At 41.4% G+C, this 27,102-nt stretch overlaps 1 protein-coding gene across 2 annotated transcripts; it reads right to left on the reverse strand.

Moving 5' to 3' along the window:
• Positions 1 to 5,803: 5,803 nt before the first annotated feature.
• LOC106924806 (active breakpoint cluster region-related protein) lies at positions 5,804 to 25,349 on the reverse strand. Of its 2 annotated transcripts, none has more exons than XM_014998685.2 (22): positions 24,814 to 25,349; positions 24,539 to 24,633; positions 21,884 to 21,988; positions 19,439 to 19,672; positions 18,819 to 18,926; positions 18,693 to 18,744; positions 18,556 to 18,608; positions 17,974 to 18,111; positions 17,750 to 17,871; positions 17,438 to 17,594; positions 17,217 to 17,336; positions 17,026 to 17,101; positions 14,678 to 14,773; positions 14,417 to 14,491; positions 13,034 to 13,131; positions 12,781 to 12,879; positions 9,224 to 9,387; positions 8,811 to 8,950; positions 8,441 to 8,575; positions 7,624 to 7,729; positions 7,289 to 7,430; positions 5,804 to 6,020 (listed from the first exon to the last, which is right to left on the reverse strand). In XM_014998685.2, exons 1-22 carry the CDS (start codon positions 24,863 to 24,865, stop codon positions 5,919 to 5,921), a joined length of 2,469 nt encoding a protein of 822 aa, XP_014854171.2. In that variant the 5' UTR covers positions 24,866 to 25,349; the 3' UTR covers positions 5,804 to 5,918. The 2 variants fall into 2 exon arrangements, with proteins under 2 accessions (XP_014854171.2, XP_014854170.2); XM_014998684.2 differs by having other exon boundaries at positions 24,539 to 24,636.
• Between the last annotated feature and the right edge of the window lie 1,753 nt (positions 25,350 to 27,102).

A 27,102-nucleotide genomic window follows, 5' to 3' on the forward strand; every position in this document is an offset into this window, starting at 1 on the left:
TCTGCTCCCATTTGGCACATATGGCGTCATGGCTCTGGGGAGCTGGTGGTGGGGGGGCATCAGGACAGATGGAGGGGCTCCGATTTGTCGAGCGGCGGCCATGTTTTGGCAGCAGCGGCGGCCGGGCTGCCATGTTGACGCTTGTGATTGAAAATAAAGAGAGAAAAATAGACTTGCTGATTGAAGACCTTGGAGCAGAGCATACAATACGCCCCGGAGGGGTTTTATTTTTTCCTCTTTGTGCTTGGAGACCCACATGTCCCTAAACTCAGCTGGCAGCTCGTCTTACAATTAGATGTAAACGGCATTTTAAGAGTTTTGCTTTAGTCATTTCTATCTCCTCTATCTCCTAGGTTCTCCTTCCCAAGTAATTTTTTTTTAATTGGTAATCCGATAATGTTTGATGTGTTATTAGGAAATGTTATTGCAAATAAAAATTAGCTAGCTGCCAGAACTGATGTGTAATGTGCATATTAAAATTATTCATACGGTTCAAGAGTTTTATAGTCAATTATTTAGAAACCAAAGTAGCAAAAGGAAAAAAAAAATCAAGTATCTTTTTTAATTAGCAAAAACAATGAGCACCACACACTATAAACTCATTTCTTCTCTACACTCTTGTTTAATTAAACCATTAATACATTGTTTATAATGCCACAAATGCACTGAAGTTTAGCGTAACCAATGAGCCAAATATGCTTGTTGAAGGAAGCATCCAAGAAAAATTAAGTAATCTATGGAGTCAAACTTTCTGTAGTGTCACAAAAACAAACTATATACACAATAAACAAAGTACAAAACAATTTTTTATATCTGTAATACACTCACACCTATTGGGGAAAACAAGTCCACTGAATGGCATCAGACATTTGTTTTTGTCTGATTCCAAAATAAAACGAACGCACACATTAACACATTTCAAAAATCCTGATCAAATTAAACAATGCCTAAATGAATCTAAATCTGAATTTTAATAACTTTAACTTAAAAAAGAGGAAGATATGCAGTGAACAGATTACATAAAATGCATTTAAACCTTTTATATTTTTTATTATTGCATAAAAACAAGCATGTCTAAATAAGATTTTAAAAAAAATCTTTTAAGGGATCAAATATCTCACGTTCCTCAGTCATATTCATTGAATTAAAATATTATTGAAAAGTTCATTTATTTCAGTAACTGTTCACTGAGTGACACATCTATGTTAGTTTCACATATTCAAATCTTTATTTCTGTTCATTTTTAGGTTTTTCTGCTTGCAGGTGATAAAAACATTTAAGTTTATAATGTTACAAACAACTTTAATGCAGAAAAGTGAAATGTGGGCTTAATAAAAAAAGTATGTTGAATATCTCCTTAAAGGTTGATATTTTAAAAAGCTGCTTGTAATTTTACAAAGTCTCATCAGACTCATATTCTAATTTATTGAATAATTCTCATTCAAAGTCACAGTGGGGGAAAAAAGGATCGGAGTGGTGTATCCCAACCATTAGATCTTTGATGGATGTTTCCTGTCTAATTACTCTCAATAAATTCAATTTAATTAAGATAAACGTCGTATCTCATCATCCATGTATGTGGACGGTAGCAGTCAGTCTTGCTACGAATCTCAAGAGGCCTCTGACTGAAGACTGGCTGTATAACAGTTATGCTATGCTAGTTATGCTAACTTCTCAATATCCAGATAATCAAAACAATTTTCCACAGTAACATGTCCTGGATGACACATTTGTGATTAGCTTGTACTGCTAATCCACTTAATTTGCTTTTGTTGCTCCTTAGAGTTCAGCCATTGCTGCTAAAACATTTAAAAGAATAGAGAGGAGTGTCGTCATTCGTGATATAGCAACATTATCTAACTGTTAACTAGCTGAATTGGACTCCTAAGAATTAAATTAAATGTGTTAATTCCCAAGAGAATTATTGTGCTGCGGTCGGCCTTGAAAAAAAAAAAAGAAAGAAAAGAAACGCTAATATTCTGCAGGGACAATTTTTAGATTTTACTACTTCTGCTTTTGGTTTCCTTCTGGTAAAGTTTCAGTTTTGGTTCCCATTCAGTGTTTTCAGGACAGCTTTTAACAGCAGGCAGCTGCTGAAAGTGATGCTATATAGAGTGACTGCAAAACACCCGGCTGACATCCGGTGATGCTGGCAGCTGAACGGACCAAAACAGACCCGAATGAGGGGATTTCATTTGATCAGATGAGCCTCCAGAAGACGGATAAGACTCTCCTTCATCGGCTGCGGTTTCACGGCTCGAGGCTGAAAAGTGAAACTTTAGGCATAAACCAGAGTTAATTGTAGTAAATGACAGTTTTGCTAGTCAACATGTATTTTCTAAAAGCAACAAGAGAGGCCGCTTAAGAAAATGATACCAAACGAACTGAACCCTGAGATGCACCAACAGCGGCTGTGAGAGTTAAGTTTAGCCTGCAGCCCAGCTTGTGTGTGTCAAAGGGGAAAGAAAAGTGTGTGTGTGTGTGTATTTATGTGCGTCAGTACACATAGAATCGTGGTAAAGTATCTGTAATACCTTGTGGGGACCATTTTCCTGACACATACTACGTTGTGGGGACTGAAGCCTGGTCCCCACAAGGAGAAACATTGTTTTTGGGGTCAAGGATCAGATTTAGGACTAAGGTGTGAATTGAGTTTTGGTTTGGGTTAGGGATGGGATAAGGTTTAGGCTGTAGAAATGAATGGAAGTCAATGGAAAGTCCCCACAAAGATAGCCACGCAAACATGTGTGCCTCTGCCTGTGTGTGTGTGTGTGTGTGTGAGAGAGAGAGTGAGTTTGAAGCACCTGCTGTGTTGCTCCAGGAAGCACCTGTCAGCGGTCGTCTCTTCAACGCCGGCTCTGTCGACATGAGGGTTTGATCCCAAAAACTTCCCGAACACACACTTACACAGACACTAACAGACAACTTAAGCTGGCGGCTCACTCTGCTGCAGGCAACCGCTCTGCTGCGGTTCTGTTCCTCCTAAACCAGCAACACGTTCTCTGTTGTTTGAAGCACCGGTGGTGTGGGGCTGCGGGGGGATGAGAAACAGCCGGCTGTTTGGATAGTGCGTTCATAAAAAGGCAATCTGTCTCTGGGACTGGTGGCAGCAGAGTGTGAGTGTGTGGTATTATGTTTACAGCCCGAACAGGGCGAGTTTTATGAGAGGTGAGCTCTGCTGCGTTGAACCCAGAGCCAAAGTTCAACTAGGCCTCTTACAGACTCGCATGCGTCCGTGTCACTACTTTTCCCGTCGCTTTCTTTATTAAACCCGCAGCCGAACATTGTGCGGATGATCCGGACAGCGATTCTTCACACGCCCCAGATGCCTGTCTCTTACACCCGAGAGCAGAGATGGTTTGTACGTTTCACAGCCAGAGTTTTCAGAACACACACACGCACACATACGTGGAGGCTTCTGTTAACCTGAGAGGCTGAGGGTCAATCCCTGTGATCTGCAGCCTGCATGCTTTCCATACACACACGCCGCCGACACGGCAACCTGACTCCCAGCCAGATTAGGGCTAATCAAGCGTAGCATGGCTGCAGGCAGCAACACAAAGACGCGCGCGGTAACAACATGGAGCATTACAGGCATAAGCACACCGGCATTCCTCTAACATGTCATAAAAGCTAGACTTAAACGACGAGAAATCTGGGATTTCTACACATTTTACGTTTTAAAATTCTCTCTGCTCAATTTTTCAGCTCCTTTTTGCACATTTTAGCAAATTAATACAATGTTGGGTTCTCAGCTAGTTGACTGGTAAAGGTTTTCTAGCTCTACTTTAAAATTTGACACTTAAATTTATCAGATGTGGACTGAATTATCCAATACTAGATATATTCCACTGCAGACTTGATGCTTTGTTCCATACCCTAAACCAGACGTAGTTTTAAAACAACACACTGAAAAAAATCTAAAACTCTGATCTAAGAAGCCAATGAAGGGAAACCAAATGGTTATTTTAATTTTTTAGAGCGTTTATCTGTGGGGATAGTTGGATTCTATATTGGATTCATAAGTTTTCTGTGACGCTCCTGTAAAAGATTAGATATAAAATATGAAAACAGTTTTTCTTTTCTTTAAATCTTCCCTATAGATTTTTTTTCTGCATCTGTAGAGAAGTAAAAAGTTGGTTCGTTCTTTCTGAGAGTTACAAGCAGTTAGAAAACTTATAATCAGCACACATAGTGACTAAAAAACATCCCAAGTAAATGGGCCTGCTATTTATTTTTCCCTCAACTGATCACATGAAAAAAAAACATGTGTGATCAGGATTTCCTGACAAGTCAGTTAAAGCTTAGACAGAAATATATTATCATAAAGCTTTTTATTTATTAACTTTTTTTATTTGTTGACCCAGACTGCCAAAACTGACCAACATCAAACAGTTTTCCTGTGAGTTTACGGTTGTGTTGGAGCGTCAGAAACATGGCCGCCGTAACTTGGCCTCCTGGATGAAAACTGTTCCCGCTGCCCCCAGGTGTCAGCCCGTCCCGTCTGGGCTGCTCCGGGCCTTTCTTAACTCCGTCCTCTTTGTAGTTTGCAACGGGAACCTGGTTTTGTCTTTGTAGTTGTCGAATGGTGGAACCCGACTCTGGTCGCCGCCGTGTTTGAGGGAGACATGTGATTTATGCCGCCAGGGGCGACGGGGTGATCCCGCCATCAGTCTCTTCCCTCTGTTACGGCGTCTGCACACACACACACACACACACACACACGCACACACACACACTCTCTCTCTCTCTCTCTCCCCGGTCTATTAGTACCCTGAGAGTCAAACTCAAGAGTCCAGGATTAGCCATCAAAAGGCTGATCGAAGACGGGAGGGAGGGAGGGGAGAATTCGGCTAAGAGGAAACACTAACCGGGCCTTTGCAGGTGGTGCGACAGAAAAGAAACTCGCATCTGTGGCAGGGGCGGGTCAAATGCAGGCCGTGTGTGTGTGTGTGTACGCACGTGTGCTCCTGACTTTTACGGGGCATACACTGCGTGGTGAACTCTGTCTAGTTGGATTTGAACCACGACCGATTGTATTTCAGGCTCGGAGACGGGACTGGTGACCTTTTGACAACATGTGCTCCCCTGATTTTTTTTTTTCCTCAACTGCATTTTAACTTGATGTTCCTCCGTTTACCACCCAGGTCATCCGGACAGGCCTGCACATTTACAGTTAAAGCATCCCTCTCTCGTCCCCCTTTGCTTTCCTGGACACCTTTTTTTGTGAATGATTAAAACAGTTAAATATTAAAATATCTTTTATAAACTGATGCAAGACTGATACATATTGATAAATGATAGTGACAGATTAAAACCTTTTTGGTTCGAATGGGTTTGTTATAAAGAAGCGCAATAAATGGGCTCTTTATTTGGCTTAAAGTTATTACATCTCCTCGAATGGCTGCTTGTTGCGTCATGTCGTGTTGCTCTTATGTGTTTCAGGTTTAAACGCTGCAGTTTTTTTCAAATATTTTAGACATGCTCCCAAAAAAACAGGTGAATTTTCCATGCATGACTTGGAGTTACTTTTCTCAGAAAAAACTCCACAAACACTTGGGTCTTCAAATATGAAACTACTGAACAGAGGGGGGTCTGTAATGTTTCTAAAGCACATAGAAATATTTTAGCACGGTGGATATGGAGGTTACTTCTGTTGCTCCACAGCAAGATGGCACTGTGTTCAAATCCCATCTTTCTGTTTTGAGTCTGAATCTTCAGTTTTCGAAAAGCAAAGTGAAACTGCCACACAGAGTAAAAACGCAAAACCTCTAAATGTTGCGAAATATGACAAAAACCCAAGTTTCGTGTTCTGTTAAACAATAAATTAAGTTTATTATCTTACAGCTGAGCTTAAACACCCCCCAACCCCCTCTTGTTACGTTGACCTCCCGCCGGCCTCCAGGCGGACGGCGGGCTCACATGTGGGTGGTCTCCTCTTCGGTGTCTGAGCCGTACGGCAGAGAGGTCTGGGCTTCAGGGAGGTTGTTGCTCTGCAGGAAGGAGAAAACCACCTGGACCTGAGTGCAAACACACAGAAGGAGCAGAAGTTATGGAAGTGTTGCTGCGACAATTGGTTTTATTTTTGTTGTCCTATTTCAATTAGAAGAAAACACAAAAGCATATAAAAAAACAGCTGGAACCGAGACTCCACTTTTTCTGGTGAAGCTAGAGTTAGCAGCCGTCATGCTAATGTTGGCAGACATCTTTTCCAGGCTTCATCAGGGCCTTTTGCTGCGGAGCATGCTGTCGTATTTTTATTCTAATTCATTTTATGTCATTTTTGCTGTGACCGTCGTCGTTAGCCGGGTCTTCAAATATTAAACTACTGAACAGAGGGGGGTCTGTTCTTGAACTTGAACTTATAGTTCAAGTTTTGAACTATAACTTTAATGTTTTTGAATTCTTCTAAAGCAATACTTGAATTAGCACTGCGCATAGAATGTGTTGTGAAAAATGTTCCTGTCTGCACATCGATTTAGTCGCATACTCCCCACATTGTTGTTTCGTTTCTACATTTGCTACGCGCTGCTGCACCAGATGTGGTTCAAGCAGCAAGACGGACAATTACGCAACAAAAGAAATAAATATATTTCCTGCAATCTTCTCCGACACAGTAATGGAACAATATTGTTTTTCTAATTTGTCTGGACTGCATGGTGAGACATCATCTTCGCTTTGCTTTCACTTTTGTTTTTCACTTTGCGTGTCAGGATCTCCTGTCTCTATTTTCTGTGTACCTCACGACCTGTAAATTACAGATAGTGACAATTAGCAGTTTATAAAATTGCATTTGCATAATATGCATCACTATTTTGTGACCTGACATGTTTCCAAACAGCAGAATTTTGCCCTGGTCTTGTTCCCCATCGGGGACTTATACCAAACGATTAAGATAATGATCTGCCTCAGACTGCTTATAACCTTTTATCAGAAACTACTTTCAAACGTTTTGAACTATAACTTTAATGTTTTTGAGTTCTTCTAAAGCTGTACTTGAATTAGCACTGCGCATAGAATGTGTTGTGAAAAACGTTCCTGTCCTCACATCGATTTAGTCACTTTTATAAATATATAGATGTGGCTAGAAAGACATTTTTTGTCAGAAGAAAAAGAAAAAAAACATCACACCATTTTTCACACCATCCATCGTGTTATTTGTGTGCACTGGACGCCGCCTCATTAAAATGTAAACCAGAAGTTAATGAAATATTTCTTTTCGTCGCTTGGTTAAAACCTTTCGGCGTTGTCATTCTTCTCCAGACTAAGCGTTTTATTTTGTTCTGACCTGTATCACCACCTCCTGCGAGATGTCCACTGTGACTCCATTGTGCTCCAATCCTGCCGCCGGGGGGCGCAAGAGGCTGGGACCAAAAACTGTAGCCAGGTTCATCAGAGTCATTTTGTTAACATCTTGTCTCTTAGCAACTCTGAAAAAAAGTAAACCAAATATAAAATGACTTCTTTATTTGCAGGTTCTTGTTGCAGTCTGACCTCAGTGTGAGGATCCTGTTACCATGTGATTTTATAACATAGCGGCTCCGAAAACAAACATTCGGTGGATTTAGAATACGATTTAAATTGCAGTTTTGCGTTTTCGCGACGAGCAGCAGGTTCGCCGACCTTTGCAGATGATGCATGAGGTAGAGGAAAGTGTTGCGGCTGACGTCAGGACTGGACTGCAGCAGAGACAGCATGGAGACGAGCCGCGAGTTCATGTCCTGGATGTCTGCAGCGCAGAGTTACAAGATGATGCTACAGTAATGGCTGATTCATGCAGAGATATATCAACAGGAATCACAATCACAAATAAAATTTTATTGTTTTTTTTTTAAGTTTTAGATCAACACAAAGCTGTGCAAAGTTCAGAGATGGAAACAAAATTACTCATTTTTATAGGTTTTTAAAAATTAAATCCAAAAAGTCAGACCCCTGCTCTCTGTAGCACCGAAATAAAAACAAATCAAGCTTTTGCCTTCATCTTCTTTTTTTTTTTTTCTTTGCCTCTTCTCAAAGCAGGAACGACTTGGGAACATATTGTAATAAAGGAGAAATGTATTTTTCTGCATAAGATCCAGACATAGAAACAGGAAAAATACTTTCCTAAACGTTAGTATATTTGAAGTTGGAGCAATACTGCTCATCAACTAAAAAGTTTTAAACAACTGGAGCTGTGACAAACAAGCCTGGAGGAGGAGTGACATTTTCCAGGCTAGTCTGCAGCTCACAGATTAGCTTGAAACAGCATAGGTACCTCATTCTCAATAAAAGCCATTTATTTTAAGGCTTTTCTGCACATCCTCTCCAGGGGTGATGTATAAAAACAAAAGGAACTGGGAGTTGACTATAATTTTTTTAAAAACAAACTACAAATTCATAACTTTAAAATCCTCCAGGTCCGTTTCTGAAACTTGGTGCGTTTAGGATGTGTTGGTCTTACCCAGAGTTTTTGCCAGACTCTGGAACAGATCCGAGGGCACGAGAGGCTCCGGCAGCTCTCTGAAGTAAAGTTTGAGGACGCCAGACACCGTGTTCACTTCAGCACTTCTCAGTCTGGTCACCGCTTCCCTTAGATCTGAGCAGACAGACAACGGTAATGATTATTATCGTCACCATTACCCTATTGACATTGAGTGTGCACTTCCTTCATTCTCGGAGCACGAAAACGCACGTAGCGAACGCGGTGAGTGTTTGCAGGCAAGTTTATGACCCCGATGTTCTCGCAGTGATGATGTGAAACTTGTGCTCGGGTCAATTTGAAGTCTACCCGCGTGAAGCGTGTTGCGTTTTCGCCTGCTGCGTTTTCTTACTGGTGTTGAACACGGCCTTGAGCGAGCAGATGTCCGTGGCGGTGCCTGAAATCCTGTAGATTCCCACCTCGTCCATGCCTCTCCGCTCCACCTCCTCCACGCAGCATCTCACCACATGAGGAACCAGCACTCCTTCCTGTCTGAGGACAGAAATATAAAAGTTAGAGGGGAGGGGGGGGATTACAGCGTCTATAAGCAAGTCCCAGCTGACTCAGGGGTTGTTTCAGTTCTTTGCTCATCTGTTCTTGCTCGGGCCACACTTCTGCTTCGCCCACTTCACCACAGAGACCAACCACTTCTGTTCTGTCACACCAACGAGCGCACAATGGAAACGGAACCGTGCGAGGAACTGCCGCTTTCGGCTTTCAGGGAGCTCTTCTGTCACCGCCGAGACGTCAGAGACAGGCACTTACTGGGCCACCTTTTCGATGGGGACACAGAAGACGGGTGGCTGTTGAATCGGCGCGCCTGGTGCTTCCAGTGGGTGCGGACAGTACTTCAGGGAGAGAGTCACCTCCAGCTGGCCCACCTGGAGGGTCTGCCTCCTCCACCGACAACTCAGGCTTGTAGAGTCCAACTTGGAAAGAAGAGATACAAAAAAATAAGATTTAACTTAAGAATTGTTTTATTCTAAAGAACCTGCTCCAGCACACTGAAACAATATATATATTGTTTTCTACACCTCTTCAAACTTTTAGCTGAGGCGTACTCTCATGCAAATAAAAAGCATCCAACTTTTAATTTGAATGCATTTATTTAGTGAGGAAAATGAATCCTACGTTAAAACAAATATTCTTTACTTTTTGTTTTGCACAATCATCAGTAAAGCTCCTCATAAAATGGAGCTGAAATATTTTTTGCATTTACGTTTTATAAAGTTAAACAGCCTGTTAATTAAATGAGTAACCCATCGCTTTCTATTTCGCTATGATGTAAATGTGACGTGGCACCGGTCCATTTCTTTTACCCATGTTTCAAAATGGGAAACATGAGAAAACATGCTATTCAAGTTGGGCGAATGAATATCAAGAAAAGGCTACAACGGGAAAAAAAAAGCCTGCGATTTGGCTAAAATTGTCCATATATAAAGGTTAAGCAACAACTAAATGGCTTAAAATAACTACAAGTGTGACCAACAAGGCTGGAGAAAGATCTACGTTTATGAGGAGGATGCTCAGTGTTTAAAAACTCTAGTTCCTTGTTAGATTTCAGACAGAGGAGTCAATATAAAATAAAAATAATCAAGATTTGTCCAAGAGTTTCACAGAAAACTTCAGGAAGACCTGACCATAACAAATTGTCTCTCAGCTGTAACGGCCTCTATCCGCACTCACTGCACAAGACTCCACTCCTGAAGGAAAAGTTTGATAAAGTTGGCTGCAAAAGATTTGGACAAACCAGTGGAGTACTGGGAGAAGATACTCTGGTCAGATAAAAGCAAAGCATCATGGTCATTAGATGACTGAAGGAAGAATTAACGAAGGGTCAAATCTACTCAAAGTGCAGAGAAAGGACGCCCCTATCCTACGGGATTTATGGGAAATTTATGGACGAATGGGTCAAAATCACATCTAAGCAACTTTATAAATAGTTTCTCTATACTGGAGGTGATTTTAAGTGAACATAAAATCGTTTATCAGGTACACACAGTACATTTCTGTAAGTACGTTAAATGCCAATTCACTGTCATTTTACATATAAATTCATTTGTGGTCAACTTTGCTTAGATGTTTTTTTTTGAATGTGTGAATTATTTTGGTTATTGCCGACATCATGGTGATTTTTTTTTATATCAGCGGCAACTCCTTTGAAATATAACTATCAATGTGGCATAAAACTTAAAAAACTAAAAAGAATAAATCATTTGCAGCCATTTAACATTTACTGTGGGTGCAAACATGCCTGATAATAGTATGCATCACATTCACACATCACATTCACACTGTATAACAGAATATGCAAACAGTAAAAACACACAAACACTGCTTTCGAAAGTCGAGGTTAGGTGTTTCCTTTAGCAGAATAAAAGTTTAACAGCTTCTCTTATGTGTATTATAAACTACCTGTAGTTGTGCAAATGACTCATTTGCATGTATGAAAGCAAGAAAAAAGAGGAATGGCTTCATGAAGAGGTGAGGCTTCCTCACTTTCTGACACCTCTTCATGTCACAACTTGTAAACACTTCTAGCTGCTAGCGCCGTTTGGTTCTTATTGAACCAAGCTTTCTGCTTTCACCACGTAACAGACTGCTTGTTCTGCAACATTAAGGTGTTATTGAGTGAAATAAAAAAAAAAAAGATTTTATTGATACATTTCATTACATAGCAAGGTTTAAACTTCAGGATAAGTTCTTAGGAATTAGAAGGTTAAATTACAAGGAGCTCTTCCAATCCTACAAGACGAATTCAATCCTAAATTAAACATAATCTTGTTGAGTATTCAATTATTTAAGCCTTAGTTGTTAAAAGAGCCAATAAAGTGCAGGGTTTTTATGTTAAAAGACATTTTTGGGATTGAAACTACTTATTTGAAAAGTTACAAAGCCTTGCAAAACTATCCATGCCCTTTGACCGTTTCCACGTGTCGTCATATTAGAACCACAAACTATTTCATTTTAGATCAACAAACTAGTTCAAAGCCATGAAGTGGAAGCATCTTCTTTTTTTTTTTCACAGATAGAAATCTGACAGGTGTGACCCGCCACCATGAGGTTGGTGCATTCTGGGTGAGGTGCACCACCCACAAAGCTTTCTGCATGCAGGTTAAAAAGTTTAAAGTTGCTTTTGTCAAACCACAGCACGTTTCACACGTTTACTGCTTTACCTTAGGATGCCATAAAGTTCTGCAGAAACCTGCTAACGATCAATTTATTGCACGAGCTGGAGTAGAGACGCATCTGATCTATGGAGGACAGTTGGCCAAGAGGACCAGGGGGACAGACAACTATCCTGCATGTCCCCCCAACATCAAGCTGCATTTGCCAGGAGAGACTACATCAAACTTCTCCAGGACTTCCTCCTTGACCACATGAACTGCACACATTTGAACTCTATTTACTAATTGATCTTGTTGAATGCACTGGACTTTATTACGAGTTTTCAGGGAAAAAATTTGACTAAGGATAAATGCATGTCACCCGGGGCGGCTGCAGAAGATTAACAGAGGCTACGCACAATGTTATCACTGCTCTCGACCCACATGAGCACAACCACATCTCTAGCGCTCATCATGTGTATGTGTCCCACAAACCCAGCAAAAACTTAAACCCCACAAACATAAGCCACATGAGCATAGCCAACAAAAATAGCAGATCTAATTTATTTTATAAATTATACTAAATAATAAAGACAAGAAAGCAAAGCCTTAATTTCTACTCTATTGGCAATGTTTAGTCTAGATTTAACTGTTTAACCCTCCTGCAGTTTCAGCACAAAGTTCAGCAGATGTCACGGTCGGCCAACCAGGTAACCCGTCAGCTCCTCAGTTCACGAGAAAAAAAAAAAAAAAGCTATTAAACTGGCGAACCCCGCCAGAACCGTGTGCACGGTAAAAAGCTCAGGCGGGGTTCACTCGACCCCTCTGAGAACTGCTGAAGGGTTCAAACTCCACTTACTCGTTCTTAGCTCGCTTCACTGCATGTTCTCATTTAGCTTACAGGAAAAAGCGTTAAGCCGCCAAATAAACAGAAGTAAACCAATAACTTTTAGGCTTTGACTCACACAGATGTGCACTTCAGATGTTTTGACACAAAGGACCTTTTTTCCTTTGTAGTAAAGTGAGATAGATAATAAAATACCAATAACTACTTTTTTTTTTTCTTACAGTGCGTACAGCTGCAGGCGCTACTGCATGTCACAATTGTTAAATCTGCTATTAAACATTCTGAAGACTATGCATAATTCCACTTCACAGTTTTGCACCTCAAACCCTGACGCCCTGGAGCGATTCTGTGGGTTTGTTCTTTTGTACCTGCACAGTAGTTTTTCCCAGAACCGCCTCCTCCCCATCTGACTGGCTCACGCAGAGCACCATCATCTTCTGTGCACCGTCCACCAGGAAGGACAGCTCCTGCTCGAGACCAAACAGAGGCTGTTACCGCTGGCACCAACCAGCGACTCGCTTCCTCGCTATGTCAGTCTTCAGCTCTGACCGTCTGCTGGATTTACTGTACTCGTAAAGTTTAAAGCTTTGCTGGTTCTCAGGTCCAGGCCTGCATACACACCTGGTCCCAGAGAGGGTTGAGGCTGCGGACGGACGAATGCGTCTGGGCTCGTTTATCGTAAAACTCATAGCCATCCACCTCCACGCACACATAAACACCTGGAACAGAAGCAGAGCAGTCTTCATCGCTCACAGTCCGAACTACTGACTCGGTTATAAATTTATCCTAAAATCTCTCTATACACCCTGGGTGTTCAAAGTGAAGATGGGGGGCCTTTTGCAGCACTTGGAATGGTACAAACACGGCCCGACAGAACAAGCAATTGAAGCAGATGGAAACCTATAATTTTAATCGTATAATGGAAAAAAAATGCCACAACGACTTTGTCTTTTAGTGGACGTGTTTTTGCTTTCATTTTAATTATATAAAACGTTGAAGTTTAAATGTCAATCAACTTTCAGTCTAAAACAGACTTGAGGCCCCCCAATCATGAATATTGACAAAAAATAAATAACAGACATTTCACTCAAAAACACTTTGAAAATGAGACGTCTTTTAAAAAAACAAAAATGATACCCTTTTTATTTTTCTGATCTGCAACGATTCACAGATTATTTATCGCAAGAAATTAGAGAACATTTCTTACAATATTACATGTTTTGTTAATTGGTGAGCAGATTAAAAAGAAAACTGTTAAATTATTTTGGGTTTTTATCTGGAAATTTCTCCTTTTTTTTTTTTTCCTTTCTGTAGGTACTTTTGACCAATTAGGCAAAATGTTTGGACACCGCCCAAACATACACCCACTATTGCCATGTTATATGGATTTCAGGTCTATGATTATTTGATCAGGCAATTCGCATTCAGAGGGAAATAGTTGCACATTAAATAACTTCAGTGAATTTCAATATGACAAACTGGGTGCAAAGGTTTGATTTTATTGTGTAGTACAGGGTCAGAATGAGAAAACTAATTGTTCGCACAGCACAACTGATCCCAAACACAGACTAATCATTGGCTTTCAGAGCCTCAAACCACCAAATTTCTTTGCACTGTGCTTAAAAGTTCAGTTTAAAAGTTTGAAACCAGCGAAATCAGATTTGGTTGGGTTTTACCAATTCGAAAGAGAAGAGTAATAAAATATGCAGCTTTAATCATGCTAGAGTGATCTCAATGGAAACAATATGGTCTCTTTGCTTATATGTCCGTAAAGTGAGCATATCAAACACAAGTGGGGGTGTTGGCATATACTTGAGCCAATTTGCATACATTACTACTAATAAAATCCACACTAAATTGACATTTGTGTGAGCGGTGCCAGTTTTTGAAATTGGTTCTTGTGTAAATGATTTGACCTCAGAAAGAGAGCAGATCGACCGGTGAGAGGTGCAAACCTGAACACGTTCATTCCTCATACAGCCATTTAAATGCCAAGATACATACAAGCTGGTTCCTGCAGGCCAGAAGCCGAATGGATCGCCACACTGACAGTCCCACACAGCGACTTCCCGTCTTCTCCTGGCGAGACACAGAGACAACGGATTGAACCAGTCATTGAACGCAACACCCGTCCGGGACAGGCTTCTGAAACGTCGCCGTGCAGGACGAGGAGGTGACAGCAGTGAGGATATCTGGGTTTAGACACAGGATGCGATTCTGTGGCGGAGGGAAAAATAGGCTTGTGGCGAGAGAAGGTGTTTGTACCGGCGACAGAGCTGTGTAGATGTGGCTGCTGCGTCATTCTCAGTTTCACACAGGCGCTGGTGAGCGTGAGCAGGTCTGGAGGGATGGTTTCGATGTCTGACAAACGACACAAAAGGTCCAGTCAGCTCACAGAACTGACTATAATAGAAAGACGGTTAAACTCTAGAGATTTATCAGAAAAAGAAAAGAAAGTTTCATAATCTGCTCATTTTAAGCTTTTCCTCTGTGATTTAACTGGGATTTCATTATCTGTGCCTCAAAATGACACTTTCAGCTGAAGTGGGAACAAAATAAGAATTCCCAAAGGAGCTACTTGTATTAGAAATGTAATTAAGGTAAAGTAAAAAGAAAAAGCATAATTTATTTCTTACTGTGTGTATGTTTTAGACACAAACACAGTTGGATAATTTGGTTTCTCGCGTGTATTTTAGGCTTTTTATTTTAACAGGTGTTAAATTAAGTTTATTACTGGCACAAGATAAGAACATTTGAAAGCATTACGTCTGACAGGTTGCTGTAACACCTAATATGGTTGCGAGACTTTAACCCCGATTCCCTGAGATCACACTGACTGCACACAATGACAAATAAGGTGCTGACTCTCTGTGGTCGCTCCACATAACCTCATTTCTAATGAATAAACAAATGATGGTTTTTATAGGAAAGCGGCCGAAGCCACAGCATGGCACAGAAAAGCTTGAAAACACGGAACCTAATTGTTGGAACGTAATCCTGGGAAACCAAAACTCTGCACTGCTGAATAGCAACGTGGAAGGTTTTTTATTACCTTTTAATTATATCGGTTACACTTTGAAACACAATCTGCCTTAAAATCTGACGCTGCACGACAAGAGAATGTTTGCATGTGGTGCCTTACGACAGCCTTTAAACGTTTTCACATTGTGTTCTGTCAAAAACCACAAACTTCAATATACTTTATTTGGAAAGGGAAACATAGTTTTCTTTTTTTTTACAAGTAAAATTTTAAAAGTGGGACATGCTTTTATAACTAACCACCCTTCATGGAGTATGTCTTTGGTTTTGAAGAAGTGACATACATTTTCTCCCATTTCACCCAAAAAATAAAGCTCAGGCTGAGTTAAAGATGTAGAAACTTTACGTTTCTGTTCTGGTTAAGGACATGGGAGTCGGTCGATTTCTCTCCGAAATTTTATCATCAAGCAAGTGTCCTTTGACGTAAACCGAGATAAACACAGTGCTTTAGCTCCATAGTTACTTCCTGCCCTAGATACCTCACTGATACGTAGCATGACCTATAGTTTGACAAAGCTATGTAAGTGGAGGGTGTGATAAATAGAAACTTCACTGAAGTACTTCTTTATCAATATTCATAATCTGGGCTCTGATCAGAACAGTATGCACTGAGGGAGCCGTCTTCTCTCTGTGTGGGCAGAGGAAGGACAGCAGGTCAGCGATCCGTCCAGCCTGGCCCAGATGGTTTTATTTATCTAAATTATGTTTCATTTACACGTTACTGTCCTCTTTAAATTGGCACTGAGTGATTATTTTTCTACCTTAAGAGTATCTCTTAATATATATATATATAAAATATGACACATGATCAATATCAACAAAATACGTCTGATTAAATGGAATGTTCAATAACTTCACTGAACTCTGATCCAGAACCGCACAGCATTCTGGGGGATGTAGGCAGAGGAAGGGCTTTACGCTCACCAACCAGCTAAGCAAGGCTGGTGGCACCAACTAACTCACTCTCTCTTTGGTTACCTAGCAACAACTCACTCTCCCTCTGGTTACCTAGCAACCATCTGTTGAGCAAGTTTCACATTTTACCTCTGCGCCTCATGTTTTATTAAAAACGAAAAACAACAATGTGAATTGAAAGGAGACAACGACTTGAGAGGAAATTGTGAATAAAACAAAATGTAAAGTCACCAGTTTGGCAGCATTTCAGATATTTAAAACAACAACAACAAAAAAACTAATTAATAATTATCTATTTTGACTGATATCAAACTCTTATATCGTGATGCGTTTTTCAGCCATGAAACATGAATCTGCTCTGATCTAAACGTCGCAGGAAGCCGAGCATCCTCTCCAGTCTCAAGTCTTTGCAAGATTTCTTCTGGGGTTTTATTTCCTGTCTATTTTGACAATTTCTCACAATTTTCCTTCCTCATCACAGGTGTGCACAACTTTAAACACTAAATAGCGACACTGAAGTTCACGGTTGAAACGTGGAAAACGTGCCAACAGCTTACAGAGGATGATCATACAGGCTCGTGATTCTCTAGATTTTTCCTGTATCCACTCAAATGTCAGCGACTGTAATCGTGTTGAATGTGAGCTGGATGTGAACTTACTTCCTGTGGTGAGTTTATGGATGGCATCTCTCCACTCTTCCAGTTCATACAGAGAGGAGAAGAACAAAGTGTGACTCTGTGGTGACAGAAACACAGATCCTTTCATAGATCTTGTTCGTTATGATTTAGGACTGTAAATGTAGCAAAAACATAACCAAATGTGTGTGTGAGTTTGTGTGTGTGTTTTGTACCTTGCCACTGGGGCTGTGCAGGTCCAGTCTGTAAACTGGGGAGTGTGTGAGAAGCAGGAGCTCCATTTGTTCCAGTTTCTTCCTGTTGCGAGCCGTCCAAGTCAAGCCTCTGGCGCCCTTCTTCATACGGAGAAATGTTGATGTTCAACTACTCGCTTTGGTGAAAACGGACCTTTTTAAAAATAAAAGTAATAATAAAAAAGGGTTTTCACGACACGCACCGGATTTTGCTGCAGCTGCTGCCGCAGGAGGAACATCTTGGTCCTCAACGTGAGCAGCCGAACGGTGGTATCGGGAGGCTGCTCGTGATCTGCCACCCAGCGGGTCCTGAGCCCGGCCAGCGGCAGGTACCAGCTGAACCTGTACTGGTCCTGCTTCCTGGAACCAACACAAGCACTGGATTTCAGGGGCTTCACAGTCGCCACGTCGCTGTGGCGACCGCAGCCGCTTAAAATTTGGGATGAAGAGACCCGGGCGGCGCGCGTCGACCGCGTGTCCCACAAAGCGGCTACGCGTTCAGGTGCGGCGCTCACCCTCTGCCTGCGTGTTTGAATCTGGTGCACAGCAGGAGGTCGGTGTACAGGAAGAAGTGGCGCAGGCTGCGGACGCCTTCGCTCGCATCCACCACGAAGCCGTCGCGCATCAGCTGTCGCCTCTGGCGGGGAAAGGAGAACGGGCTCAACTCTGAGGGTTTTTGCTCTGACAAGTCTCGCCTGTCTGCTCAGCTGTGCGGGAGCTAAGATCCTGCGGGTCTCACCATGCCGTGAGTGAGCGTCACCTCCCGTTTGCTCTGCGAACTCTCGTTGACACCAGACAGGAAGCTTTGAGACAGTCTGAGAGCTTCTTGTAAGGCTGCGTAATCTTTGTGCTCCACCGGCGTCGTCTTCAGGAGATCCTGCCAAACCGCAGACAGACGTTCTTCAGTCAGAATCAAAGCCGAGCTGAGCAGAGTTTTTGTTTCACATCGAAACCGGGGGGTCCCTACATCTGGTTAGGTTCGCAGTTTGATCATTCTCTAAAAAAGTAACTATTTGCAAAATGGATTTTTTATTTCTGTCCTCTAATTCCTTCCTTTCTTCCTCTATTGTGTCCTGCATTGGTTCCCAATTTATCTTTCCTTTTATATGTCCTTCCTATACTTTCCCCCCCCTTTTTTATCCTTTGTAACTTGTGTCTTCCATCTTTTCCCATTTTCTTCCTTCCATCTTTTCCCATTTTCTTCCTTCCTTCTTTTCCCCTGAATTTGCCGTATAATTTAGATTCTAAAACCAACACAAAGCAAATGAAACGTGTGGAAACACTGACGGAGGGCTCATGTACCACTCCCAGGTTTTCTCACCCGCAGCACTAGTGTGGTCTTAGTTACTCGATCCAAAGGCTTGTAGAGCAGAGCTGCAAAAAGAGAGAGAGAAAACATCAACTAGACACAGCCAGGCTTGGATGTGTCCAATAAGAATAAATATCTACTCCTCTTACCTTCTAGAGTGCATGCCGTCCGAGCTTTGTCGGCACCGTTAATGTACAAGGTCTGGAAAAGGCAACAGGTAAAGTGACACACACACACTTAAAAGTTCACCTCTGCAGTTACAGGACCTTCTGTACCTCAGCAAGAGTCCGAAAGAGAGGATTCGCTTGTGTGCACTTCCTGACCACTTCCACCGCTTTCTCGTAGTTTTCGATGAATCCTCCATACAGCCCGAGATGGTTTACCTGGGAGAGAAAAACAAAACAAACAAAAAAAAACACGAGGTGGTTGGAAGTGGTCCGTGAACTTCCTCTGGTGAGAAATGAACCCTGGTTTGCTGTTGTTTTGTCTGTTGTTGATCCAGCATTTGTTGGGCTTTGCAAACGTGTTCTTACTTTCACAATTTTGCCCCATCAAAGCACGAACTTCAGCTGGTTTTATTGGGATTTCATGCAACTGATGCAAATGAGGGAACAGTTTTAAACACTAAACACGCCATCTTCATGATGACACATATTGGCAGCATCAGGCTAAATGTACAAAACCCCTAGAAGAAAACCTGTTGGAACCTAAAAAAAAAAAAAAAAAAAAGACTTCCAGCACTAAACATGAAGCCAGAGCTTCACTGGTGCAATTTAGATCAAAAGGGTAGTCATGTGTTTGAACGGCCTAGTCAAAGTGCAGCCATAACAGATACAACTGAAAATCTGTGATGAGACTGGAAGCGTAGCTGCACCCAGGGCAGAAGCAAACGTACCAGTTTCAGAAACAGGTCTCCCATCTCCAGCTCAGAGTTGCTGCACGACGTCACCGTTTCCTGACCGGACCCGACGTCCGGCGGCGTGTGAGAGCCGAGTCGGGCCTTCAGGCCCGAGTAAAAGCTCTGGTGAATGTCTTTGAGCTCCGGGATCTGGTAGAAAACCGTCTGCACCTGCTGACTGGAGAGCACCGGCTGGGACGTCCCGGCCGAGGCCCGCAGAGCCTTCATGGGCTGCGGAGAAAAAATTTAAATAAAAAACTTAAAAAAAAAAAAAAAAAAAGTTGAGTTCAATAAAGCTAAGGGCCAACTGGTGAAAATAACACACTAAAATTAAAAAAGGAGAAAATGGGTCTGAAGGTGTGAACAACACGCAGACAAGCGAGCGCTGAGAGCACACACACACGCACACACATCTGCAGAGTTCAGTTCTTAGATGGCAGTATAATGCGGCGTGTTTTCACGGTGATAACAAAGTCACATGACTAATGCATGCAAACTGCTGAGCAAAACCACCAGCATTCACCTTCTCACTAGACGTTTTATTTAACACACAGAAAATGTTTTCTCTCTTTCTTCAGCGCGTTACGCCCGATGAGAATGGGGAAACGGCAGTGGCCGCTGTAAATAGCAGAGAAAAAGAGAGAGAGAGAGAGAGAGAGAGAGAGAGACAGAGAGAGAAGAAATTGGCCTTGAATGCGTCGTGCTCTCATTGTTGCACCATCATTTCCTGTCTGAAAGGGGAAATACGCTGCTGGTGTCCAGCTCTGTGTTCATACTGTGGGAGTTCCTTATCAGAGGTCTGAATGACGCACAGCTGAAGATGGGATTGGGCTTGTGGGGATGTTGAACTTCTCGGGATGTTCGCTTTGCTCTGAACGTGTTAGATCAAATCGAACGTTTTGGCCTGAATGCAAAACAGCAGGTCTGACAGGAAGCTGCTGCTGCTGCTGCTGCATGTGCTGCTTACGTTGTTCTAGGCTGTGGCAGAGAGAAAGTTTTGTTTATTCGTGAGATGAAACTCTTTTTAATTTACGAGTCCGTCTGTGTTCTCACGCTCACTTGTGCGTAAAAGATTTGCATGGGAGAGAAACGGCATCAGGTGATCGTCTGGGTGTCTAAACTCGGCTTTGGAGAAATCTAGCATAGACACGCCCAGGAAAAATTACACCCTGCAAACACCGTCAAGCAGTTTTTATTGCTACTTTAGCTGGTGCAACTCATCCTGAATGGTTTTCAGGTTGAACAACCTGTCCAACCTGGTGGGCTGCAAAAGTACTGACACCGTTTCTAGAGCAGGAGTGAACCGACTGCGGTTATTGGCCGATCACCGATGTTCAAAAAAAGATTTTTACAAATACTGATTTATGTTTTTCCACAAATGACACCTTTTTCATATCTGACCAGAACTGTTATAACGTCGCATTATGCCACAGACAGACAGACAGACAGACAGACCAGACTTTATTGCCCAACTATCAATAAAAATAAAAGACTAAAAAGTACATCAAAAAGGTCCCTAACCATTCAGGATGCAATATTAAGGACTTATTGATCAACTGGTGAGCCCCTTACATAAAGACTTACATTTTTCTTTACAAAAAAGCTTAAACTCGGTCTGATTTGATTGATAGTGTGTAAAAATCAACACGTTTTGATCTAAACCGTTCCAGCTCTGCTTTTCTGCACTTCGCATCAACATTTTCTGTCATTTCTTGTAACAAAAACAGGAATTTTGTTTGTCATCTACATATCTGTGCAGAAGCTAGTAGTGAAATTACTGTTGCATAATTCAGACTAATGGACAGGAATAAACGTCTTATATTGCTTCCTCATACAGAAAAGATCAAGTCACAAACTGAATTTACTTGTCAATCGAGATCTTAAGTGTTTGGTTTTAAATAGGCGTTGAATGTTTCCGCACATCGCCCGTGTTTTATTTTTAGATTAAGTCACATTAGCTGAGAACTGCTTCGGTTTTTTAAGAAAAAGGGGAACCTTATATACAATGGTTGAACAATCCACAAAGAGGGAAGCAGCCACGTTTGGTGTAATAAGTGACATCTGGCCGAGCGTTGCTCACTGAAACAGCCGTTTGGATCCGTTTTCAGACAGAGCGCAGTCCAAACACAAAATGAAAGATTACCTTCAGCTGCACAAATACATGCATGAATTAAATAAATGAAGTGGTGGTGGTGGTGGGTGTCGCTGACTCAATCGGTTATGTTTTCACAAGTAGCTGAACAATAAAAAGGAAGTTATGCAGCAACGAGCAAATTTAGGGGGGGAGGGTTCAAATAAGTGTGCATTAAGGGTTTCAGTGCAACAAACTTTCATTTGCATGATTTGGTTTAGAGGTCAAGTAAGAATATACTGTGGTTAGACTGAAAACAAAGTGTGCGGAAAAAAAAAAAAAAGATAGAAACAAGAATTCGTTAGCCTTACCGCCAGCAGGGCGTCCAGCTCCCTGAGGTACACCTCCTCGCTCTCCAGGATGCCCCTCAGGACCACCAGCCTCTTCTCCAGCATCTCCTCGCGGCTGCATGACGTCTGGGAGAGATGCATGAAATCAGTCAGTGAAATGGACGCGATGCTGCCGCACGAACTGCGGCGCTACCAGTGAGGCGTGAGATGGATAGCTGAGATCTCTCAGGTGAATCATCTCAAAGCAATTTGGATAAGCAAATCCGTCAACTTATTTATAGATCTGGTCAGACGTTTGCATGCGCACATCAAAGGCGTCAAGAGCTAAAATTGATTTGGGACTCAAAATGATTTTTTTGAGGTTTTTGTCCAGGGTGAAATGACGACGCAACTTCAAGGAATTCATGCGATTTCTTTGGGTTTAATATGATATATGTGTAGATGCTCTAACTGTACCACCCCATGCTAATACTTGGTTAAATATTCTTCAGCAATGTGCAGAAAAAACACACAGACTTTTTATAGCCGCCTTCTAGCTTCTGTAAAAATTTTGCATGCAACTCCTGTCTTTTAACCATTGACAAAGTTCATATCAGTGTTTGGGATCTTTGTTCTGCCTCAGCACTCATCTGTGTCCGATTTCCATCCGTTTGACCCAAACTGCCACCTCCGAGGAGAGAAAGCTGGTTAGGATTTCCACGAACAGCCCACCTCACAGGTTCTGGTCTGACATAAACTAGAAGATTTTGAAAACCACATGGAAATTACACATCACCAACGAGTGAGAGGGTGGTAGTGCTGCTCCAAAACGACGCCTTCGAGCTCCACTGACACACACACACACACACACACACACACACAGAGAGAGAGAGAGAGAAGCCAAGTATCTACTGGTGAGAAAGTTTGTGGTCGGATGAGACGTAAATGTATCTGTCAAGAGATCAGAACTGTGTTGAACACGATGGTGGTAGAATAATCTGTTGTTGTCGGTCACTTGCTGATGGCCACAAACACAACGTGGTAGATTTGCAACTCGCTAACAGGCATTTAACCAAATTTTGTTGGGGGAGTATGTAAATATTTGAGCTGGTTTGCATGAAAAATTAAAAAAAAAAGTAAAAAACACAGTAACTTCAAACTACTTCACTCCGTCATTGCTTTACAGTTTGCAGTTGTTGGTCATGTAACGCTTTGCATAAAGCATGAGTCACATTAAAAGGCCAAAATTAATCACCTTTGGTGAGTGTATGTAAACATTTGACCATCGCTGCACCTTTTGTCACTGACTGAGTTCAGCTTCTCGGCTGCTTTAAATAAACTTTAAGTTCTTCTGTTTTGGTTTTCAGCAGCTGCTGTCTGAACTTTGTCGAAAACGATGCCTTCAGGCTCAAACACAGTTTGAGATGTTTATCTGCATCCGTTTGTTTATATTTTCCCTGCAGCTTTCCCGAGGTAGTCGTTTTGCATCAGTGGATGTAGGTGGAGGTCATCAGCCAATCAGTGAAAAATGGACAACTGTGTGGCACCCTTTGGCTGATTAAATTTTACTCTTTATTGGTCATTTTTTAAATATTTATTTTACTTCCCATTATTCATGTTGCTATTAGAGATTCCTTAAAAGCAGAGATGATAGAGCCGTTATCAGTTTTTCTTCTCATGTGAAATCTGTGTGACCTCTTGACACATCTCCTACATAAAAATCAACAAATAACACCATGCTTTTGTTGTGAAAGTCTTTCTTGATTATTAAAAATGTATTGTGCTTTTTTGTAACGTCTTTTTGCTATTCATTCTTGATTAAGTGTATTTTTTTTATTTATTATTTTTTGCTTCTACTCTGTTGGAAACACAGCACTCTCCACATTTATTTGCACCCTTGACTAAAAATGTTTGGAAATTCTTAAAATAAATAAATATCTGTTACTGCAGCAGCAGTTTCTCTTTAAGAAGATATTTTTAAAGAGGAGGAAAGAACTAACTCTTCTGTGTCACTCTTGTTGGCGCCGAAGCATTTTTTTTTTTTTTTTTTTTTTTTGCTTTTTTAAATTCAAAAAGCATCGAGGAACCTAATTATTTTTTCTTTTTGTCCTGCTATGTAAAAGTGTCTTAACACAGGACTAATTTGCCTTAGCCACTCTGCAATATGGAAAAGACGTGAGAACATTCTATTACGTCAAATTACGTCCTCATTTCTAATAAATCTTAATTTGGTATTTCATGACTCACCCTGGTTCTTGTCACTTATATTAAAGAACTACAGTTTCCAAAACAACCAAAAGAAGAAAAAAAACATGGAAGAACGAAAGAGGAAGTAGTAATCCAAAGAGGAATTGCAATCAGTGCAGCGGCCTGTTATTTACCGTGGTACAATTTACGTTCAGCCTTCGTTTGCTTTGAATAAGGCAAACTAAAGTTTGTCACAAAACAGGAGCGCACATACGGTGAAAGCGTAATATTTCTCCGGTACGTGTAGAGCACTTGGTGCTGAAGGTTTCAGAAACATCAAGGGCCCTGTGTGTGTTTTCCATTTGGCCCTTGAACGCGTCATCGTATCCCTGCTGGCATTATGGGAAATTAAGTCACTGAAAGACTTAACTGCCCGCCAGAGACAACAAGAAACCCAAGCGCGTCCACTGAGTGACGTGATGAGACATTTGGGATGCGGGACAGACTCACCGGGGTGTCGGGGAAGTCGATGCTCTCAGAGCAGAGAGGGGAGAGGAAACAGGAGACCGCCTCCTCATGGAAAACATCCTCCAGGGCCTCTCCTCCTGCTTTTCACAGCGGAATAAACACAAACAATCAGCAACAACGAGGAAGCCGTCTTTAAATAAAATAAAAAAATTAAATTAAATAAAAGCTCCGCGTGAAATGACACCAGAGAGATGTGCTGTCAAAGCGAGATAAAGTGCATCAGTTGCATCCTTCCTCCTCTTCCTCCTCCTCCTCACCTGCAGCATGGTGGGACTCCAGGTAGCTCAGCGCCTCTTGGTAGACGTTCATGGCGGAGAGGAGCCCGCTGCTCGCCGCTCAAGCAACACGGGACTGGAGACGCGGTGCGCGATCGCACCCAGACGGGGGAGAGGAAACTTCCTCTTTCAGTTAAGAATGAGCGTAAGAGGAAAACACAGCGGCTTCCTGTCTGTGTGCAAAGTCAATAAAGGTTGATGAGAACCGAGCACCTGTTGATCCATCCATTCCTCGCTGTTGCTTCCTGTGAAAAACGTTTTTTTTTTTTTTTTTTTTCTCTCAGCGCCGCTGCTTGCAGAGAGGCTGCGGCTCGAAACGTCACCACACCGACTGGACGCTCAAGTGGCTTTTTGCGTTTTCGGCTCTCTGACAAGCAGCTGTTAAACATTGACATTAATCATGCATCAGTATTTGAAAGCAAACGAGGACAAAGCTGAAATATATTGCAGAGAATAAGATAGCCGCAATGAATTCTGAGTAATTAATTTAGTTTACTTTGTTATGTGTGTTTTATGAACAGCAAAGATAAACAGATCGCAGTTTACTCCCGCATCTGGGTCTGAATGGCCTTTTTGTAATTTAACGGCGCCCCCTGGTGGAGCACAACTGAAGGCACAGATTCAGATCGACACCTGTGCAAACGAGATGAATTACTAGGGAACTGTTTTTTGTTGTTTTTTTTACATTTCTGTAGTCATTTGCACCGAGATACAGTCTGAGACACGTATATATATACAGGAACTATAAGACATTTTAGAAATAAAACAATAAAACTATATTATTTAATTCAATGTAGATGTTTAATTAAAATAAGAAAAAAAAAACCCCACCTGTATTCACATTAACTTTATAGATTGTAAAAATACCTTTACAGCTCAAAATACTGCAAAACAAAAACACCCAACACTAGACTGTCGCAATCAGTTAAAAACAAACTGTGAACCTTCTGTGCCACATAAAAATATGGTTTAATTTGTAGAAGGTCATACTTTCATACTTTTGGTAAAATTCAAAAAGTGGAAAAAGCAAAACAAAACTCAGCAGTTTGGTTGGTTCAGATTTACCAGTGTTTACTAATCCAATATGATGATTTCAAACTCCCATCTCCGTGAGAAGTGAGGAAGCTTTACAGTTATTCAGAGGAGGAACTTCATGCTGATAACATAGATTATCTGACAAGTTTATGACTTTAGTTCAGATTTACATACCTGGCCAGAAACAAATAAAGCTAAATAATTATCAACACGTCTTGATGTTGTAGCCACTTAACAACAGCAACTTCCTTTTTACGATCTATTTATTATTATATTACATGTTATCTTTCCACTGGAGTTGGATCAGATTCCACTTTCACATGTGATTTGCAAATTTCTTCATTCGGAGGCCAAAGGATGCAGCAGTTTAACTATTTTTGTTTGAACAACCCCCCTTCCCTCCCCCCCCCCAAAAAAAAAAAAAAAAAAAGTTTTCTTGTTCACCAGCAGAGGGGCTCGAAACGGGCTTCACACCAACAAGACGTCAGAGTGCTGTTTGTATTCAAATCTGTAGTTCCTGTGAACCCAGATGGATGTAGATGCAGGGAGCTAAACAAAGCGGTTGTTGTGCTACTCAACGTTTTTCCTGCTGCGCTGGTCGTTATGTGGTCGCCATGGAAACTACAGGCAGAATGATGGAGACGCTTTGCACAGGAGGATGGTTCTCCTTTCGTCTCCATGTGTTTGCGAGGACAAAAAAAAAAAAAAAGTTCAGAATTTGCATCTTATCTGATGAAACAAAACCAAACTGGAAATAATTCATGGCAACACACACCGGCTCCTTAAAAGAACTGATCTTTGTGATTATGTTAAAACATTTCTAAACTCTTTTTAAAAAATAAAAAAAAAAACATAAAATGTAACATTTATCTAATAAAATTTTACTCTAAAATATATTAAAGCTAGCCCTTTTGCAGTTTTCCTCTTTTTTGACTTTATGGGATTCTTCCAAAACTTGTAAGATTGCAAGATTAGTAAATCTTCTCCTGCAGTATTTCTCAGTGATGTGAGCAACATCCATTTGTTTCTATCCATCCAAACTTGTCTCATCCGTCTCCTTACGGGAATCCAATTCAAGTCAAAACATAATTATGAGATACAAGCTGGGTTTTTTTTTTTTTTTCCATCAGAGTGGCGGAAATGGACTTCCATAAAAATAAACAAATACGTTAGATGGAAGGAAAAAAACATTCAAAATGAGCTAGCTAAAGTAAACTGGTTGCATAAGCGTGCACA

This window comes from Poecilia mexicana, unplaced genomic scaffold, assembly GCF_051168715.1.
Source record: "Poecilia mexicana isolate PSO_F unplaced genomic scaffold, ASM5116871v1 scaffold_18, whole genome shotgun sequence".
Taxonomy (NCBI): Eukaryota; Metazoa; Chordata; class Actinopteri; order Cyprinodontiformes; family Poeciliidae; genus Poecilia; species Poecilia mexicana.